Raw genomic sequence first — 16863 nt, forward strand, 5'->3', positions numbered from 1 at the left:
CCGAAGAGGCCACAGCGCCCAATCACCAGCAAGTGCCCTACCCCGCTGAGGGGGCACGAGAGGTGGCAGAGCCACCAAACTGGGACCAGATGCGTGAAAAGACACCTCAGGCCCCATCCCCACGGGGTCCAGTGGATGGGGGAGCTGTGGAGCAGCTGGAGGACTTTACCCTCGTGATGGACTTGGACATTTACTTGTACATGCAGAAGTTCTGTGCTGCCAAGTACCGAAGCGTGCTGCGCCAGCACCGCGTGGACGTGGTGGATGTCAGCAGCGACGGCATCGCCATTCTGTACCTCCAGCCCTCCCCAGGCCTGCCTGGCAGTGTGGACGCCCTGCTGCAGGCCCGCCTGGCCCTGCAGCAGCTTTGCCAGCAGCTGGAGGCGAGCTTACGCAAGGAGAAGATCGCCAAGGGAGGGCTGGGTGTGGACAGCCAGGCACTCAGGGCTCTCACAGGTGAGCTGCAGAAACTCTACCCCGAGCTGCTGTGCCATGAGGACGAGAAGCAGCTCTACCTCATCGGGAACCTCGTGGATGTCTCCCAGGCCAAGCAGTACCTCCACGGCGTGGTCAGCAGAGGAGGTGCCGCCCGCGCGGCCGGCAGCTCCCAGCCCTCACACCCAGCAGCCTCCCGCGCTGCAGAGGCTGCGCTGCGCAAGCCCAGAGCGCCTGTGGACACCGCAGCCTCAGGGCTCAGCCTGGGCAGGCCCGAGCCGAGGGGTGAGCTGAAGCTCGCTGCCAACTTCGGCACCCTGAGAGCTGGCAGGCCTCAGGCCAGCCAGGACCTCCTGCTGCAGCAGGACTCTGAATCCTCCAGGCAGGCGCAGCTTTCTGGGAAGCGCTTTCCAGAGGCAGATGCTGCAGGTCCAAGTGACCCAGCAGCACCAGCTCCACAGTACCAGCCCCACATATCCGCTGCAGAGGCAGTTTTGGGGTCGGCAGCAGAGTCTCAGCTGAAGGACCCCAAAGAACAAAGCCACGTGAAAGGAGGTGCCAGGCTGGCGAGTCCCAAGGCACCGTCTCCTTCTGGGGGCAGAGAACACAGCTCTTGGCAGCACCCTGGGGACTCTAAAGGCTCCAGTCCCACCAAGCACCCCTCCCTCACTAGCACCTTTGACATGATGAGGACCTCTTCTGCTTTGGACTCTCAACCTGCCGAGTCCAGGCCTCTGCTGCGACGTTCCAACAGCTTCTCTCTGCCCAGGTCAAAGGAGAGCAGCAAGCCCCAGGACACTGGCAGTGGGGGCAGCTGGGTGAGCGAAGACATGAGCCTGGACTCTCAGCAGTGGTCATACCTGAAAGACATTTACCACTTCGTTATCGATGAGCTGTGTAGGGATAGAGGTGTGCGGATCTCAGAGCGCCGTACCGGGGACTGCACGGTGCTGACACTCCAGGCAGTGGACAGGAACAAGCTTTTCCAGGCTAAATGGGAGGTGGAAGCTCTTGTGAAGAAGTGTCAGTACTCTGACCTTGTGTGTCAGAGTATGAGCTACTCAGAGCTCGCTGTAGATGGTCCAGAAGACAGTGAGCTGAGCGAGCTGTGCAGCCTCTTGCGAGGACGCTTCCCCCGGGTGGGACTCAACAGAGACAAGTACAACCTGCATCTTGCCTGCCCCAAGGAGATGATGCCAGCAGTGACTGAGGCCTTCCGTGAGTTTTCTGCCAGGAGGCGCCATGCCCTGAAGTCTTCATCCTTGTCTCCAGGACCAGAGAGCACAGGGCACTCAGGTGTCATACAGCCAAGCAGAAGCCAGGACATGCTGCTGGGCGCAGCCCCTCCCATCAGCCTGGAGACCCTACAGATGGGCCTGCAGGACCTGAGCATCAGCGATAAAGCGGATCATGCAGAGGGACTCAGGGCTCCCTGGCGGCCAGAGGCTGAGGAGAAGAGGTCTCCTAGTCCTTGGAAGCTCCAGCAGGCACGGGGACAGGAGGAGGCCAGTGCACGGGGACAGGGGGAGGCCAATGACCGCATTGATGTTGGGGCTGTGCAAGGAGGAAGCAGCCTTCTCAGCCCTGGTGTAGTGGATAAGCCAAGTCCTGCTGGTCTGAGGGAGTCCCAGGAGCAGCTGAAGACAAAACTGTCTGGGGGGGACCCTGACATTGTGTGGCCAAAGCAGGTTTTGCCAGACAGATTCCAGTTGGCAAGAGACAAGAGCAGAGGAGGCCACAATGAAGCAACGGGGCCGCTGCGGTCAGCGGTCCCTGCCATAGACGGGGGTCCTCACTCCCTGCCCACCTGGCTGTACAGCACTAAGGCTGCTGACCGGCCTGATGCTGCAGCCCAGCAGCCACCTGGAGCAGAGCCCAGGGGCCAGGAATGGGCCCCGCTCCCAACGGGCAGGAACGATGTGCAGGAGGAGCCTGACCTCTCCTCGCAGCAGGTGAGAAGTCCCAGCCTCGGACAGGAAAGCAGCAAGACCCCTCTGGGCCAGTGCGATGCTTGCCAGGGCTCGGGGGTGACATGCCAGGCGCCCTGCGGTCACGCCTTGTGCAGGACGTGTTTCGCAGCGGACAGCTCGCGGCCGGCGTGCTGCGGCCACTCCTCGCTTCCCCTGAGCCGCAAGATCCCGGGGATGTTCAAGATCACTTTGCTGTCTCAGAGCCTACCGGGCTACTACGGAGTCCCAACGCTCCAGGTTGTCTACAGGATCCCTGATGGCGTGCAAGGGGTAGGTACCCACCATGGGGGCTTCCCCATAGAATCACACAATGGCATGGGCTGGAAGGGACCCCAAGGGTCACAGAGCTCCAACCCCCCCTGCCACAGGCAGGGACACCAACCTCCAGGCCTGGAGCTACACAAGGTTGCCCAGGGCCCCAGCCAACCTGGCCTTGAACACCCCCAGGGATGGGGCACCCACCCCCTCTCTGGGCAGCCCCTTCCAGCCCCTCACCACTCTCTCTGCAAAGAACTTCCCCCTAATATCTCATCCAACCCTTCCCTCCTTCAGCCTCACTCCATCCCCCTTGTCCTGCCAGTCTCTGCCCTTTCACAAGCTGATTCCCCTCCTGGTCCTCTGCTCCCTTCAGGGACTGGGAGGCTGCAATGAGGTCCCCCCACAGCCTTCTCTTCTCCAGGCTGACCCAGCCCAGCTCCCTCAGCCTCTCTCCATAGGGGAGCTGCTCCAGCCCTCTGAGCATCTCCGTGGCTCCTCTGACCCCTCTCCAACAGCCCCACATCTTTTTTGTCCTGGGGCCCCAGCTCTGGACACAGGACTCCAGCTGGGGCCTCCCGAGGGCAGAGCAGAGAAGGACAATCCCCTCCCTGTCCCTGCTGCCACCCCTCTGCTCATGGAGCCCAGGATCCCATCGCCCTTCCCAGCTGCAAGAGCCACTGCTGGCTCATGTTAAGTTTCTCATCTACCAGATTCCCCAAGTCCTTCTCAGCAGGGCTGCTCCCCAGGAGCTCTTCTCCCAGTCTGTAAATATGTCTGGGATTCTTCCAGCCCAAGTGCAACACCTGACACTTTGCAGTGTTGAGCCTCATTAGGTTCACCCAGTCCCACCTTTCCAGCTTGTCAAGATCCCATCCTGCTGCAGTACATGTCATGGGTTCTGTCAGTGTGGGATATGTAGGAGTGGGGGGTGGCAGCTTCAGCCCCACCCCACATGCAGATCAGCAGAGGTATTGTCCCAGGGAAGGCAAAAAAACCGCTCCACACAAGGTTTGGGAGCAGCTTGAAGGGTGTGTGACCTCTGGTTTTAGTCGAAAGCAACTAGCAGTCCCTGGGGCCGTGGTCATCTGTGTGTTTGCAAGCTGGACAGACTCTCAGAAGCCAGAGAACTGTCAGGTTGTGGTTTAAAATGCTTTCTTCTTGTTCTGAGGTTGGTGACCCCCATCCAGGACAGCCTTACAAAGGGGGGGATTTCTTTGCCTTCTTGCCTGACAACAAGGATGGACAGAACATAGCAGCGCTGCTGGAGAAAGCGTTTGGCCGTGGGCTGACGTTCCAGATCAAGTCCCGTGATGGAGAAGAAAGAGTGGCATGGGGCCTTATCCCACACAGAACCTCCATGCAGGGGGGCAGATCCAGGTATGGCCCAGCTCATCCTACATTTCTAGGCTTTTTTTTTTATTTCCCCTTAAGCAGTCAGAAGAGGAGAACCCCGGGCTGCACTCAACAAGTCCTGGCGTGGGTGGCTCTTCCAGAGTTGGTGCCTCCCTTTGCTTTAGCTCACAGGGTGGTGCAGCAGCCCAGCCCAGACACCCTCCAGCTGGAGCTAAAGCCTTTCCCCATCCCACAGCTGTAAGTTCCCCACCTGCAGGCACGGTAGGTCCCTCTTCACTTCCAGATTTCCTGGCTTTTCCCATGACAGCGCTCCACAGCCGCTCCCAGGGAGCAGCACTTCCAGCCACAAGCCCTTCTTGAAGGCACCGGGTTCCCCTCAGTGGGTTTAAGCACCGTGGGCAGGATTCACACCGCTTCCCGCTCTGCCCCACAGGAACGGCTATCCAGACTCCCAGTACCTCCAGGAGGTGTGTGCAGTGCTGAAGAAGCTGGGTATTGCCTGAGCCTCCCTGGCCTTGCTTCACCTCCCCTTCCTGCTGACAGCACCGCAGCTTGGCACGGACAGCTCAGGAGAACGGTTTGGCTCAGGGTTTGGCCAAGGAGCTCCCACGTCCCCTGAGCTAACCTACAGGGTTGGGATGGCAGCAGCTCCATCCCTGCGACTCACAGGAGCCTCAGCAGGGAGCAAAACATCCCTGAAACTCCAGCTCCTCCTCACCAAGCAGTTATGCAGCTTCTTTAACCGCCAGCTCCAGGCCGGGCCCTGACGCGGGCCCTGAGCAGCAGAACCCGACCCTGGGCCTAAGTCCAGCCCCGTCTCCTGGGAGCCTCTTCCCGCTCCAGCTCACGCGTGGCTGATTTCAGCTGCTCGCTCAGGCCTTGCAGACAGCCCCCCCAGCCACAGCCCCTCCCCAGCACCTGCTCCAGGGCCTGCTGCCAGCCTGCTGCTCTCCTGGGGCCAGTGCTGATGGCTTCAGGGCCCAGACAGCCGCCTCCCTCGAGAGCTCACGGTCGTGTGGCAGAGAAACACCAATAAACAGGATTAATTCCCACATTACAGAGGAAAAGAGTCTCCTTGAAACCAAGAGTATTCCAATGGCTGAGTGTTGGGAAACACCTTCTGAAGGAAGCAATAAAATGCTCCATCTTAATACCCCGTCCTCCCTAAGAAAGGGTGCTGATGAAACATGGCAACAAGAGTTGAATCAGCATCTTCTGGTGGAAGAACTATCGTTGAGGGAAAGATTTCTCCCCCAGCTGTGCCTGGCATCCCCCAGCAGCCAAGAGGATGCTCTGGGATGCCTTCCTCCTCCTCTTCCTCTAGCATGTTAATGGCTCAGTGGTGGCAGAGCTGAGCCTCCAGCCTCCACCTCTGGCTGGTGATGGGAGGACAGACTTCCCTGGGGCAGAGAGATCGTTCTCAGCCCAAACCAGCCCAGCGCCTGCAGACCAAGTTCCAGCTACAGATTTTATTACAGAGAGGGAACATTGGATTTGCAGTAGTGTTTTTCAGCAGCTCTGACACTCCCAGCTTCTGTGTGGTAACTCAGGCCTGGGGTCCTGCCATTACCCCAGCCACCTATTTCAGTCTCATCTGGCTACAGCGACCCCCAGACCCAGTGAAGTGCAGAGAGGCCAGTGAAGGGCTTTGCAGACAGGAATCACAGTAGCTGCCCTCCAGCTGCACCCATTAACAGCTGCCCTTAGGAGCAGCAGCATCTTTTCACCCTGAGAGGGTTAGAATTTATAACCTGTGTGCTCCCACCCAGCGAAGCACTAAAAGCACCCCAGAGGTGGAGCCCGGGGGCAGAGGGCTCATCCCCCAGCAACCTGAGCAGCACCTGGGTGAGGGTTTTGTTATGCTTTTAATTAACATTTGGAACACATAAGGCATATGGTAACATCAGACAGAGGAGCATTACACATGATAGTCATGTAAACAGCGTTGGCACACTCGCTTTCTGTCCACCTTGGTTACACGCACGAAGCAGAATACATGTTTTAAACACAGGGTTTCTCCAGGGTGAGTCACTCCTACCACACACCTGCAACACCACGCAGACAGCACGGACCAGACCACACGCTGCAAGAGGCTCAAACCACGTTTCAGGGCACACTCACATACCAGCCAGGCCCAACTTTGCCATCACCAGGGCTTAGCACGCCACGAGGCTTCGTTAAGAGTGGTTTCACACCCTGTGATAGCAGCTGATGGGGGCCAGGATCCTGCACTAATTAAAGCTCGAGGCCCACAGTGCTTCTTCCTTCTCCCTGGGCAATTAATTCGAGTTTAATACAGGTGTCTGAAATAAAATACCCAGCTGAACTCCCTCTCTCCTCTGCAAAAGCCCAGGCTGCTCCCCCCATGCCCTCCCCTCCTGCGGGTTAGCGTGCAACACAAAGGGAGCTCAACAGAAACCAGCTGAAGACGTGACAAAAGCTGCCTGGTGATAGCAAAGGGGCTGCATCCCACCCAGGAACAGCAGTACCAGCCTGGGACGGTGACTGCAGCGATGCCAGAGGAGCAGCAACCCCCACAGACCCCCCTGCCCTGTGCCGAGCAGCCACCCCACGGCAGCGGGCAGGGCCAGGGCTGCATCTCCTCTGCTCATGAGCTCCTTCCTCTTTCCACTCAGCCCCCTCACAGCACAACCTTTGGGTCAGACAATCAGTAAAAGAAACATTAAATTGCACTTCCCAGAGCTGGACCAGCACGGGCAACTGGAGCCCAGGAACCTCCCCATTCCCTCCAGCTCTGCCCTGAACAGTTAAGCGACACGGAGCGGAATGACTGTTATCTGAGGGTTTTACTGTTTGGTTTTTGCTTTGGTCCTTAGTATATAAACCTGCTGGTTTAACTTTAAGACACTTGAAGTTGGTTTATGTCGGTTCTATACTTACTGGCCCAAGAAAAACATTTGTCTATTAAAAAAAAAAATAGGTACAAACCCCAAACCAAACCCAAAAAAAAAACCCCCAACCACAGAGAGCCCAGCAGGGAGCAGGGAGGCAGGGAAGGGCAAGGTTACATTTACTCTTGGTGTTTCTGTAGAAAAGATTGTTGCTACTGAAGGATGAAGGAAACCCAGTGGGTGCTAACCTCTAACAGTAACTATTAGCACTGGTGCCCCGATAAAGGGCTTCAGGAATTTGTAGGTAGAAGACAGATGAGCAGCATCCCAGCCTGTTTCTGTGGAGCCAAGGCTGGGGCAGCTGATAAAGCCTCACTGGAGGACTGGCCACGCAGCTGCCCTGGGGAGGAATGGGCTCTACAGCAGCTCATCCAGACTGGGGAGCAGACAGAGCCACTGGGATGACTGTAGTACATAGAGAGGGAGCATCTTACTCACAATAAGCCAGACTGCACCACCAGTGCTCCCAAAGCAGAGCCAGCAAGAATCCTAAGAGGTTTTTGGCAATACTTTTGAAAGGCCATAAGGGAAAAGGCTCCAGTGACTTCCTTGTCCTTCCAGGCATGCAGAAGGCACCAAGATGCTGTTTCCTGTGGCGTGTGACAAGAGGGCAGGTCAGAGGTGTCCTGCAGGAAGCTGCAAGCCTCCTGATTTCCTCCTTCACCCTGCACTGGGAGGGACAGGCTGTGGGAGCCTCACTACGCTGCCTAAGTCAAGGCCACCCAAGTAAGGCACTGAGCTTGTGTGCTTAGGCCAGAGTGAAGCACAGAGAGGACGGGACCGCGAAACGCGATTTGGCAGCTGCCCCCCTCCCCGCTGATGAGGGTGCAGAGCCTGAGGCTGTGAGGGGCTGTGTGGGGCTGTGTGCTGCCTGAGCACGCTGCTCTCATCAAGGTGAAGTCCAGGTTCTTGGAGGAAGAGGGTCCAGACTTCCCATTTCAGCCATTTAGCCAGTCCTGCTGTGGGCAGAGCCAGTAGAGCAGCGTTAGACACCGGTGGGTTTCCATCTAAATCAGCACGACAGGGCAGGCTGAGGAGGAGAAGCAGCAGGAGTTTTTGGATTGGGAAAGGTTTTAGGTTGTGCTTGTGAGTTCTGTCAGACCATGTTTCTGGAGGTCACACATCAAGAGTGACAGAAGGGCTGACAGGGACCGGTGACAGGGCTCCAGCCCTCCTCTGAGGCTGTGGGGAATGGGGTGCTTTTAATACTTCAAAGTTAGGCAGGGCTAACTAAGGGCAAGACTCCCCTCTGAATATCTAAAAGGCAGCAGCAGGAGGGACCAAGCCCCAGCACCCAATGGAGAAGCTGTGCTGGTGGGTAGGAGCCATGCTGGAGGACAGGGCTGGCCAGGGAGCAGCCACACAGGAACCCTGCACAGCACTGGGCTGCTCTGAGGTGAAGGGGCTTTGTGAAGGGGCACTGTGCTCAGCACCTTCCCTCCTCCCTAAGCAGGGCTCCTAGCAGCCAGGTTCTGCTGCTGGAGCCTGAGCTTCTCCACGATGGGTGTCTCTTCTTGGCACCCTCAAGTTGACCTTTTCAAATCCAAAATGAAGCCTGAAAGCCTTCAGCACCCACTCTCCATAACAAAGCCTCACAGCAAGCACAAACAGCATCAGAGGGACCAAACCCAGGGTCCAGCAGGAAGCAGGAGGCACCTCCCAGGACATGCAGTGCTCACAGAAGCAGCCTTGAGTCTCTGCACAGTGATGTTTCCAAAGGAATGGAAGGAAAAATAAAAAAGGAAGAGAAACTGAGCTGTGGTCTGGGAGAAGCACCCCAGGGAGCTCCTAAACCCTCAGTGCTGGAAGAGAACCCAGGGGTCCCAAGACCTGCAGATTCAGGAGGAGAGTCAAGCCCTGCTGCAGCACTGAACCATGGGGTGAGAGCTGGTGTGAGGGGACACCCAACGAGCTAGCTAGAGGAGACTGGAAAGCACGGCTTGAACTGCTCAGGGTGCACAGGCCAAGAGGCCTGACACAGAGCTGGGTGGTTTAACCACCTACACCAGGAACCTCACCGTAGCTTTACAGAGCAGTGTGCCACAGGAAGAGCCAGCCCAGGCCCCTGGAAAGCAGGTTACAGGACTGGTTCTTACAAATGCCTTCCCAAATCCCCAGCACACAGGGAACAGCACAAAGCGAGCATTAACAGCAGCTGAATTCCTTCCCATCCTGCTGAAGTCGGATTGAACACTGCAGCCCTTGGAAATACAAGCACGAGGGTGAAGTTTAGCCTTAACAATACCAACTTGGAGCCCAACATTAATTAATAAAGCACAGAGCCAACACCAATCATTCCAGTCATCCGAGACACAGTTGAGTCCTTACGGTCTCTAAAAATTAAGACACGGTTTAGATCTCCCTGTAGTTTGGAATCAGAAAATGGACATGATCAAGTCACCTAATTACAACTTTCCTTCCATATTCAGGCACAGCCTGGCTCAGCCTGGCAGGGTATTTGCTGGCTGCAGAGAGAAGCAGCTGTGAATTTAAGTGCAATATGCTGTAGACTCCAAAACGCCAGGACGGGTGTTTGTAAGGCAAAGGCGATACCTGTCACTATCTGACTGGTGCTAGAGGCCAAGGAAAGCTCAGGGGAAAGAGCTGGTTAAACTGGGGAGTAACCCAGGCTAGAAACATCCCAGGCCAGCAGTGCTTTTCCTCTGGCTGTTGAGGAAGTGTCCTAAGTTTGGCCTGGTCTCCTGCTGAAGAAGCGTAGCAGAAGGGGAGAGCCGAAACGCTTCGGCAGGGCTCAGTTCTGCCAGTATGTTACACGGTGACTCTACAGCTCCCAGCTACACAGTTGGGAACCACCAACTGCCTGAAGCTTCAGCTGTGCTGCCAGGGAAAAGAGAAGGTTAGTTTGGAAATTCAGCAGAGAAAGGGGTGATTAGGGAAAGGTTAATTAAAAACGGGCTTTGAAACAGAGAGCGAGGGCGGGAGGAACGGCTGGTGAAGGGTCGGGCACAAGGAGAGCATGCAAACCTCATCTGAGCTTTAACCATGATGTTCTGGTGAAGATGGAAGCTACTGATCTGTCTATTTCCAGGTCCCAAAGGGATCAGGGAGTTAAACCATGAATTCATGATCTGCACACATCTCTTCTCCTTTAGTTCTCTTCTTTTTTGGATTCTTCCTTGGGCGCTTCAGGAACCAGGATGACCTTTCCAACGTTCTTCTTCTCTTGCATCTGCCTCATAGCATCTGCCACCTGGAAAGCAACAGGAATCTCATGAGACCCACCAAGCATTGCAGACATGTCCTATCTGCCCCCCCCAGACTAGTCTACCCAACTTGGAGCCCAACATTAATAAAGCACAGAGCCAACACCAATCATTCCAGTCATCCGAGACACAGTTGAGTCCTGATGGTCTCTAAAATATTAAGACACAGTTTAGATCTCCCTGTACAGTTTGGAATCAGAGAATGGATGAGATCAAGGACAAGACCCAGGATGGATGCAGCTTTTCCTACACTCCCAACCACTGCCAAGCATTTGGGTGCCCTGCACAGATGCATTCTGGACAGAGCTGGGCAGATACCCCAGCCCACCGTCCTCAAGAACTCATGGAGACCAGCTGCAGCACACAGGAGGAGGCTCTGCTCCACAAGCCATGGAAGGACAGGAGGGAGTGCTGCAGAAACCCACCCAACAGCCAGGAGGACAATTCTTCTACCATCTACACAACCACCCAACAACACATGCATGGGTTTTTGTTGTTATTTTTAAGCATAAAAAAGAGTTTTCCTGAAGTATTTGCATCAAACTAGGGCTCAGGTACCAACACCAACTGACCATGACCAAGTCCTTTGCTGCCCTGCAGTGAGTCCTACCACAGCAAAGGATTTCCAAGGGCAAAAAGCCTGCCTTTGCCTGGACCCAGTGATGCAACATCACTGAGCATGGCAGAGCTGCTGAAAAAACTGTCACTCCTGTCCAACATCCTCATTATCCTTTATTGCCTGGGCTCTTCCAGGGCAGCACCAACCTTCCCAGCTGTCTGCAGGGTGCAGACTCAGGACAGTCCCCAGTATGACATATCCCAGCCCCTTTGTGGGCTGCTGCTGCCCACAGAACACAGTTGAGCATCTGCCTTATTCCCCAGGGAGGCTGCTGGGCTCTGTCCTGGAGCAGAGGGGCCCAAATACTTCACCCCTCAAGGATGAGGGACCTGGGGGTGTTCAGCCTGGACAAGAGGCAGCTCAGGGGAGACCTTCTTGCTCTCTCCAGCTCCCCAGAAGGAGGCTGTGTGGAGCTGGGGCTCAGCCTCTTCTCACAGATACCCAGTGACAGGAGCAGAGGGAATGGCTGCAGGTTGTGCCAGGGGAGGTTCAGGTTAGAAATGAGGAGACATTTCTTCTCCCAAAGAGCAGCTGGGCGTTGGAACGGGCTGCCCAGGGAGGTGGTGGGGTCACCATCCCTCAGGGTGCTCAAGGGAAGGTTGGATGAGGTGCTGAGGGACAGGGGTTAGCAAGGGCTGTGGGTGGGAACTGGATGATCTCAGAGGTCTTTTCCAACCCTCATGATTCTGTGAAAAGGAAAGAAGCCCTGAATGAGAACAGGTGGTTGTTAAACATGTCCCAGGATGCTTTAGGTTGGAAGGGACCTCAAAGATCACCTAGTTCCAGCCCCACAGCCACAGGCAGAGACACCTTCACTAGAGGAGGGTGCATCTTGCAACAGTTCAGCCCCTGTGAGCAAGGTGCTCACACTGAACCAGAGTATGGTATGTGGAAAGCAATCACCCAGCACTTCCTGGGTGCTGCCTGCCTCCACGTTAGCTCAGACTCACCTGATCAAAGGGCCATACAGAGTCTATTTTGGGCTTGATTTTGCCTTGACTGTACAGGCTAACCAGCTTGGCTACAACACCTCTGACAAGCTCAACTTCTTCATCCATATATCCAAGGTGGTAGCCACACACAGCCTTGTTGTGGTGTAGGAGCTGCAGAGCATTGATGCTGAACTGGTTCCACCAAGTTTTAGCCATAGCCATGAGGTTCTTCTTCTGCCCAGTGAGCAGGTTTGCTACCCCTAAAAAGAAGGCAAGCCACAGGTGAGTGGGAATCAGCACAGCACAAGGGGCAGTGGGCAGGACATGCCACAGCTCAGACAGTCACAGGCTGATGGTGATGGAGGGCTGAGGTGAGAGCCAGATCCCATCAAGATCACAGACTGGTCTGGGTTGAAAGGGACCCCAAGGATCACAGAGCTCCAACCCCCCTGACACAGGCAGGGACACCAACCTCCAGGCCTGGAGCTACACAAGGGTGCCCAGGACCCCAGCCAACCTGGCCTTGAACACCCCCAGGGACAGGGCCTTGAACACCCCCAGGGACGGCTGCTCCCTCTCTGGGCAGCCTGTTCCAGCCCCTCACCACTCTCTCTGCAAAGAACTTCCCCCCAGTATCTCATCTCACCCTTCCCTCCTCCAGCTTCACCCCATCCCCCTTGTCCTGCCAGTCTCTGCCCTTTAACAAGCTGATTCCCCTCCTGTTCCTCTGCTCCCTTCAGGGACTGGAAGGCTGCAATGAGGTCCCCCCACAGCTTCTCTTCTCCAGGCTGACCCAGCCCAGCTCCCTCAGCCTCTCTCCATAGGGGAGCTGCTCCAGCCCTCTGCTCATCTCCGTGGCTCCTCTGACCCCTCTCCAACAGCCCCACATCTTTCTTGTACTGGGGCCCCAGCTCTGGTCACAGGACTCCAGCTGGGGAGGGCAGAGCAGAGAGGGACAATCCCCTCCCTGTGCCTGCTGCCACCCCTCTGCTGATGGAGCCCAGGATCCCATTGCCCTTGCCAGCTGCAGGAGCCACTGCTGGCTCATGTTAAGTTTCTCATCCCCCATGACACCCAGGTCCTTCTCAGCAGGGCTGCTCTCCAGGAGCTCTTCTCCCAGTCTATATCTATGTCTGGGATTCTTCTGGCTCAAGTGCAACACCTCACACTTTGCAGAGTTGAACCTCATTAGGTTCACCGGGGCCCAACTTTCCAGCCTGTCAAGATCTGCCCAGTTGACCTTCAGTGGAAAACAGGCACCTGCCTTGGCCTCAGGATATGAGGAATTTGGATTACTGGCTCTCTTAGGAGGGCAGCAGCAGTGCAGCTAGACTGAAGGGCTGGCAGGGGCAAGAGAGGGTTACGAGTCCCACCCCTCCAGGCTGGTGGGACTGCACTCCCTCTTCTCCTCCAGCCAGGCTTCCTCAGGGGTGCCACACGCTGCAGCGGCTGGGACAGCAGGAGCAGCACACTGGTGTGAGTGTCTGGAATGCCACTGCAGGCTGTGTGAGGGCTTTGTCCTTGGGACAAAAATCACAGTGTTTCAGGGCTGGGGAATGGAGAGATAAGTATTCAGTAGCCTCAAACCTCATCACCCACACATCCTTCAGAAGAAAAGCAAGGCTCTATTAGCACTGTGCATTAAGTCAGCCTGGACAAAGCAGCTGTGCCAGCATTCCTCCCTGAGGACATTCCAGCTTCCTCAGCAGGCACTCTTGCCATGGGAGGGAAGAGCCCTGCAGCCTGTGACCAGAGTCCTTGGGACAAGGGACAAATCTCACACCCCTCAGTGCCTCAGCCAGGGTGAAGCATCCTAAAGACCTTCATGAAATGGCAGAACTACAACACAGGCAGCAGACAGCAACAGCGATGCTCCCTCCCAGCTGTGTGTCCAGAGCATGGAGCATTCAGGGGCAGACCTGCCCCCACCCTGCCATCACACAGTCCCTCCTACACAGGAGCTGGGATTTGGGCACATTGCTCACACTCACCATAAGTGATGAGTTTTCCCATTGGCTTCAACAGGTTAAACGCTTTGGATGTATCAGATCCTCCCAGGGGGTCCAGGACAATGTCAACACCTAGAGGGAAGTGAGAGTAACCAGATGTTTCTTTGCACTTGAAAGAAAAGCAGGAGAGTTGAAGCCCTTCACTAGGAGGTACCTTTGGGGGAGATTTTCCGGACCTCCTCTGCGTAGTCCATCGTTCTGTAGTCAATGGGGTGAGCGACTCCGCTCTCCTTGAGGGCATCGTGCTTGGAGGCAGATGCTGTGCCAAAGATGGTAACGTTTTCTACAGTCTTGCACAGCTGGATGGCAGCAGTTCCCACACCACCTGAAAGGCAGCAGTGAGAAAGACTCAGAAGCAAACAGACCCAGTGTTCAGAAAAGTCTCTGACTAGGGAAGTTATCCCTGCTTGTATCCATCGCTCAGCACTGGGAGGGGAGGGAATAAAGGCCAGTGGTGCACTGGGGGAGACTGGGATCAGCATCTGCCAGCACCTGCATCAGCATGAAGCCTGCATCTCTGGCAGACAACACTTAGTCAGTCCAGCCCAATCCCATCCTGGTCACTCCCTCAGCCATGCCACCCCTTCAGACACTGCCCGCTGAGGCCAAGAGTCCCAGCAAGGTCTGGCAAGGCCTGTTTACCTGCAGCCATGTGGATGAGGACACTCTGGTTGGCTCTCAGGTTCCCAAAGTCAAACAGGATCATGTAGGCAGTGATGTAGTTGACAAGAAGAGCAGCAGCTTCCTCGAAGCTCATCCCCTCAGGCATCAGGAAAGTCTGGCTGGCTGACACGGTCACGACTTCTTGCCACAGCCCTGACCTAGCCAGGACCATCACCTTGTCGCCAACCTAAAGTCAGAGGACAAGCTGGTCTGAAAGGAGCTCTGGGCTAGCAGAAGTCATCACCCCCTTGCCCTGCATACGCCAGGCACACACGTGCTGTTTCCCATGCGGGGGGGTCTGCAGCACCCCTGGGCTCTGGCAGGCACCCATTTATTGGGCACCACGGCAGCGGGGGCACATGCCAAAAGCCTCAGAGGGAATGCAGGTGCTCCAGGCCCCAGCTTACACCCAGCATGCTGCATGACTGTCAGCTGCACACACCAACAGACCCCCAACAAGGTAATAGCGACGGGGGCCGTGTCCTGCCCTCCCTGGAGCTGGGAGCCAGAGTCTCATCACTGTGAGGTATTACTGCTGGCTGCTCCTTGTGAGAGTCATGGTGCCCGGAGGGCGGAGGCTTGGGGCTATGCTTAACACCATCCACCCTGGAAAACGCTTGTCCAACCTTAGGAAAACATCCCAAGCATCCCCCAGAATCTGCTCTAATCCCAACTGGGCAAGGAATCTCTGCTGGCTGCACAGCAGTGAGGAGACAGCAGGACCCGGAGCAGCCCTATCAGCAAGCAGATGGGGCAGAGCCAAGAAGAGCGAGCAGAAAAGGCTCCTCGGCGTCTGGGTTTGGCCTTTACGCTTGAGTAAACCAAGATGTTTTCCTGGAGGGGAGGGAATCCTCTGCGATACGCTGGGGGTTTTTTTGGAGGCACTTTGTTTTGCTTAGTCAAGAGTCGTCTTAAAGCACCATATTGCAACAGCCCTGAGATCCAGAGGTCTGGGGGGGGGACACAGAGACGACCCCTCCATCCCCCGAGCTGCCAGAAACGCAGCGGTCAAGGGCCGGTGGGTCACAAACCCGGCACCGAGAGCCGGGGCCCTGCCCGCAGCAGCTGCGGGCGCGGCAGCCGCTTCCTTCCACGCCGGTTTAGCTTCAGAGGCGGCTCAGAAACAGCAGAGTCACGGCTCAGCCCGACCCCCGACCTCGGCGCGCCGCTCCCCGCCCAGAGAGAGCTCAGTGCGTGCGGATGCCCCGGGCGGGGAGCGGCGCCGCTTCCAGCTCGGCCCCGCCGCTCCAGAGCCCCTCGGGCCCGGCCCCACGATGCTGCCGCCGCCCTGGGCTGGGCCCGCGCTCCGCGGGGCGAGGGCAGCCGGGGCGGGCAGGGCCGCGCTGCCCCTTTGTGCGGGGCTTTGTCTGAGGCGGGGGCTTCCCGCGACGGGGGAACGCCGGCCCCGGCGGAGGGACGGTCCCGTGCGTGTGTCCCCCTCCTCCTCCTCCTCCTCCTCCTCCTCCTCCTCCTCTCCCCAAGCGCCGCCACCTCTCGCCCGGAGGAGCGGCCGGGCCGGACCCGCCGGCACCGGGCTGGCCGGGGCCGCACCTGCTGCGCGGCGGGGCGGGGCCACCGCAGTGCGGCGGGGCCGAACCGGGCCGGGCCGCGCCGCCCCTCACCTGCCGGTCGCGGACGCCTTCTCCGAGGGCGCTGACGGTGCCGGCGCACTCCATGCCGGGGCAGACGGGCGGCGGCGGCAGCCGGTCGTACAGCCCCTGCCGCGCCATCAGGTCGGCGAAGTTGAGGCCGCAGGCGCGGACCCGCACCGAGACCTCCCCGGGCCGCGGGTCGCCGCCGCGCCGCGCCTGCACCTTCACCTTGTCGTAGCCGCCGAAGCCCGTTAGCACCAGCGCCCGGTGCTCGGCCGCCTCCCCGCCGCCCGCCGGCGGCTCGGGGCCGGGGGTCTGCTCAGGGGGGGCGGCGGTAGCAGCGGCCGGGGCCGGTTCGGCGGACATGGCGAAGCGGAGCGGCGGGAGCGGCTGCGGGCGCGGGGCTGCGGCGGGCGGGGAAAAGCCGGGGCGCGGCCGGAGGGCGGAACGGGGGTGGGTTGGGCCTGTGGAGCGGCGGGCGGGGCGGTGCTGGACCGGTCCGCCTCCCGGCCCTGCTCCCCGCACACCCGAGGCCGGCGCTCCGCAGCCCGGTGCCCCGGGGGAGGCGTCATCCCGCCCCGCCCCGCTGCGCCGGGGTCCGCTGCCCCCGCCTTCGGGGCTGAAGCCGATGCTGGGGCTGAAGGGAGCGGAGCGGAGTTCGGCTCGTTCACCCTTCGCCGGGCACTGCGGGGTCGCAGCCTGGGCGTTAATCCACGAAAGCTTCCTTAAGCCGCAGCCCTCGGCATCTGCACTGCGGGCACGGCTTTGGCGAGGCCCCGGTTCCTGCCTGCCCCCGGTTCCTGCCTGCCCTCAGCTCCCAGGCTGCCCCCGCTTCCCGGGATGCCCCCACTTCCCGGGATGCCCTGTCCTGCACATAGCCTCATGTTCTTTCCACC

At 58.0% G+C, this 16863-nt stretch overlaps 2 protein-coding genes across 3 annotated transcripts in view; one reads left to right on the plus strand and one right to left on the minus strand.

Moving 5' to 3' along the window:
* LOC311201189 (E3 ubiquitin-protein ligase DTX3L-like) overlaps positions 1-5053 on the plus strand; it is a 6637-nt gene extending 1584 nt beyond the window's left edge. Inside the window, exons 1-3 of one of the 2 annotated variants that reach the window (XM_084275514.1) lie at positions 1255-2675; positions 3832-4040; positions 4450-5053. In XM_084275514.1, the coding sequence (XP_084131640.1) occupies positions 1266-2675; positions 3832-4040; positions 4450-4519 (1689 nt within the window). In that variant the 5' untranslated portion in view covers positions 1255-1265 and the 3' untranslated portion in view covers positions 4520-5053. Of the gene's footprint in view, positions 1-1254; positions 2676-3831; positions 4041-4449 lie in introns of those variants that run through there. The other variant, XM_084275515.1, reaches the window with a different exon arrangement.
* A 4913-nt stretch (positions 5054-9966) lies between these two features.
* Positions 9967-16333, minus strand: VAT1 (vesicle amine transport 1; the record flags this gene model as incomplete). The annotated part of the gene is made up of 6 exons (XM_084275664.1): positions 9967-10139; positions 11722-11963; positions 13695-13784; positions 13867-14037; positions 14355-14562; positions 15998-16333. 6 exons carry the CDS (start codon positions 16331-16333, stop codon positions 10038-10040), a joined length of 1149 nt encoding a protein of 382 aa, XP_084131790.1. The 3' UTR covers positions 9967-10037.
* Between the last annotated feature and the right edge of the window lie 530 nt (positions 16334-16863).

This window comes from Gallinula chloropus, assembly GCF_964237585.1.
Source record: "Gallinula chloropus genome assembly, chromosome: 26".
In the NCBI taxonomy this organism is placed as follows: domain Eukaryota; kingdom Metazoa; phylum Chordata; class Aves; order Gruiformes; family Rallidae; genus Gallinula; species Gallinula chloropus.